This window comes from Tupaia chinensis, unplaced genomic scaffold (genome assembly GCF_000334495.1).
Source record: "Tupaia chinensis unplaced genomic scaffold, TupChi_1.0 Scaffold000270_1, whole genome shotgun sequence".
Taxonomy (NCBI): Eukaryota; Metazoa; Chordata; class Mammalia; order Scandentia; family Tupaiidae; genus Tupaia; species Tupaia belangeri.
This window is the reverse complement of record NW_006159750.1, coordinates 5,445,618-5,448,900: the sequence shown is the minus strand read 5'-3', so window position 1 is coordinate 5,448,900 and position 3,283 is coordinate 5,445,618. Positions and strand designations below refer to the sequence as shown.

Sequence of the window (3,283 nt, the reverse complement as noted above, 5' to 3'; positions counted from 1 at the left end):
TTCCGCGGCCCCGCCCCGCCGCGCGAGCTCACTGGTTCCTGGCCGGGACAGCACAGTCAGAAAGATGGTGAAGCCCAAAGCTACCAGGTGCGCCAAGATCCCACTGCCTCTCCGCAGCCAGCGGGTCAGTCTCGGCTCCCTCGCTGGAGCAGGAACCAGACCTACCTCCAGGGGCTGCATGGCCGTGCCGGGCCGGCCCGCAGTCCAGCTGCCTGGATGCGTCTTCCGGGTTTGCGATCGCGGAGGCGGTGGCGACTGCAGGAGAGGCTCCTCCCCCGGGACGCCGTCGGCAGTACGGCGGAGTCGCCCACAGCGCCCTCTTGGGGCTGGGGGGGAACCGCGTTGGAGCCGCTCGCTCCACGAATGCCCGGAGCAAGAGGGATTGGCCAACTCCCAGCCCACCTTCATTTGTATCTTTGTGTCTACAGGAACCTAGACCTCAAGCAGCCGGTGGAAATTACATTTGCGGCAACCGATTTCAGTGAAACCCCAAATTACACACCAGAGTGTGAAACCAGTGTTTTGAACAGCGTTCCAGGGTACTAGAGTCCCCTGCTTGCCTGCTGCCGGCTCCTATTCTGTCTTGTTAAAGAAATAAGATTCCTCCCTGCCAAAAAGCAAGAACAAAAGGAAAGGACAAGGCCAAAAGAACGGTGCCCTGAACCTGGTGAATTTGAATTTGAAGACCACAAGGGAAGGGGCGGCGGGGTGTGTGTGTGTCCAAGTGTCACTATGTGCACAGTAGTCTTTGTCCTACAGCGCTCCCAGCCCTTGAGCCTCCAGAGCAGTTGCTCTGGCCTGAGAACCAGGTGACCCCCACCTCCCACATCCTGTGACCACCTCCCACACAAGTTCTGCAATTATTACACTTATCCCTTCCTGCCTCCAAAAAAGATAGGATTCACCCCAGGGAGGCCTAGCTGGGAGAAGCTCTATCCCTTCCTTAAGATCAAACCCCCCAGGTCAGAAGAGAGCAAAAAGTCGAGCAATAGAAAACAGGGAATCTTGAGAGTGGCTAACAATTCATTTAAGCGCCCTTAAGCGGCTGAGAAAAATGAGGCTGCAGTTGAGGTGGACCAGGCAGGTACAGCTGAAGAAACTGAGGCAATAATTAGTTGGATGGAGGCCTAGGGTTGCCAGATGAAAAGGGCCATAAGCAACTCCTGCAGATCCTCAGGGCAGAGATCCAAGAGTCAGGCCAGAGGTGCAGCTCCCCTCCCCCTTCTCAAGTTTCCCTTCCAGATGGGACCAGGGCCTCTAGGAGTCAAGATTTTGGGAAGCCTTGCTCATTCACTGCCACATGCCTCACCATCCTATCTGGAGAGAAGACTCCCCCAGTGATAAATCCCAGACCCAAATATATATATATATGTGTGAGTATAAGAGATTTTTGCAGGCAAACTATGGGAGCCAAAAGTCTGGCTGCCTACAACCTCAGCCTCCCAGGGTGGGCATGGGACAGTAAGGACACTCGTTTGTTACATGTTTTCTTCCTTTTCTATGTTAATGTTTTTATATTTTCTTAGCAGCAACAGAACAGGGAGACAGTCTTGAGGTATTTTAAAGAGTTTTTTTCTTAAAAAAAATAATATAAAGTTATAAAAAGCGGCAGCAGCCTGGGGCCCGGATCTGGAGGGGAGGAGGTGCTGGCGGCTCCTTCGCAGTGGGCAGGCACTTTCTTGTTAATGGGCTTTTGACTGCAAGGAGACAAGAGGCGGAGAAAGAGGGTCAGGGTGGGGTCCTACAGTCATCCTACCTAGTGAACTGTGTAGACTCTAAGAGCTAACACTTGATTTCCTTCTGCTGGCCTGGTAAACTGAGTGAGGGGGGAAATGAATGCCAGTCCAACAGGGGCAGCCTAGGGAGTGAAGCAGGAAACCATACATGCATACATGTGTACACACACATGCACGCAGGCCCTAGACAACTGTTAAACCTATGCATTCCTATGGGCTCCAAGGAGTTGGTAGGCATAGGGCCCACACCTAGATCAGGTCAGCATCCCCATCCCACCTCCAAGTCCCTCCTGGCTAAGATCATATGGATGGCCCACAGGACACTATCTCAGGGCTCCCACCAGAAGATCTGAATAGACCTGCTTGCAGGCTTTACTACACACCCTAGAGAACTTGCCTGACACCTGAAATCCAGAGGGGGCACATGTGCAAGTTGGGCACACATGTATATGTTGACCTTGAGCTGTGTACCTGTCCAGTGCTCTGATCCCCAGAGGAAGAACTGCTGACCGAGACCAGCCCACCCACCCTGGTGGTCCCTGGTGCTCAGCATGACAGGTCACACACAGCTCATGAGCCCAACTCCCTTTCTTTCAGGGAAGAGAGGTAGCTTCAGTTTCTGGAGTGAGGGCTGCGGCCAATTCACAAAGAAACAGCCCTTTGATTAATGCAAAGGCAGGGGAGTGGCACAGGATCTCCACCGCTCAAGGGAGAAGGCTGGAGATAAGGGAAGGTTCATCAGGTGAGAAGTTTGGGGCACTTTGCTAAGAGCTGACCCACCTCTCCCTAAAGCAGATGGTCCAGAACCTCTTGCCCAACTTCCCCTTTCTTCCCTCTCCTGTACAAACATTAACTTAGCACCTTCTTCATGAACCTCACCACCATCCACCCTACCCTTCCCTGCCCATGCTCCTCAGAGAGCTGGGCTGGTACCTTCAGTGTCGAGCACTTCTCCTCAAAGGCCAGGGCTGGGCCCGGCTTCTTGCGGCGCACAGAGCAGGCCACATCAGCAGGGGCACCAGCCTGACAGTGCTTGGCCTTCACTGGCCGGCAGTACGTGGCCAGGTTTTTCCGCTTCTTGGCTACCTCCTCCTCAGATAGGCAGTTGGTCGGCAGGGTCTTGGCTGGGGGGCCCGTGGGTGCCCAGCCACTCCCCGGTTCTCCAGCTGAGACGCTTTGACTGGTGTGGGGGGCTGATGAGGAGAACTCCGACAGTCCAGGGGCCCTGCCCGCTTCACTCTTGGTCCCACTGTCCCATTAAGCCCCATGCCCAGGGCGCTTTTAGTCTTGGCTGAGAGGCCCCGGCAGCCAGAGGGTTTGCCTTTTCCAGTGGGCTCCAGGATGCAGGTCCGTTTGAAAGTGGTAGGGCCAGGAGATAACTTCCGCTTTCGAGAAGGGGCCTCCACCTCCACCCCGTCCTTGCCTTTGGATGACTTGCTGGCCTTGGAAGGCGGGAGTTTGCTGAAGGACGGGGATGGCGTGTTGGCAGGCAGTGGTGAGGTGATAGCCTGGCTCCCGCCCATGCACTCAGCCTGGCAGGCGGCAGC

At 55.1% G+C, this 3,283-nt stretch overlaps 2 protein-coding genes across 3 annotated transcripts in view; both read right to left on the bottom strand.

Annotated features, from left to right (window-relative positions):
- Positions 1–247, bottom strand: part of CYB561D1 (cytochrome b561 family member D1) — a 6,153-nt gene extending 5,906 nt beyond the window's left edge. Inside the window, exon 1 of one of the 2 annotated variants that reach the window (XM_006149531.3) lies at positions 33–247. In XM_006149531.3, coding sequence (XP_006149593.1) covers positions 33–180 — 148 coding nt within the window. In that variant the 5' untranslated portion in view covers positions 181–247. The remainder of the gene's footprint in view (positions 1–32) is intronic. The other variant, XM_014588208.2, reaches the window with a different exon arrangement.
- A 1,269-nt stretch (positions 248–1,516) lies between these two features.
- Positions 1,517–3,283, bottom strand: part of ATXN7L2 (ataxin 7 like 2) — a gene marked incomplete in the record, with an annotated part of 7,683 nt that continues 5,916 nt past the window's right edge. Inside the window, 3 exon segments of the mRNA XM_027772284.1 lie at positions 1,517–1,697; positions 2,670–2,873; positions 2,876–3,268. Of these exon segments, the coding sequence (XP_027628085.1) occupies positions 1,683–1,697; positions 2,670–2,873; positions 2,876–3,268 (612 nt within the window).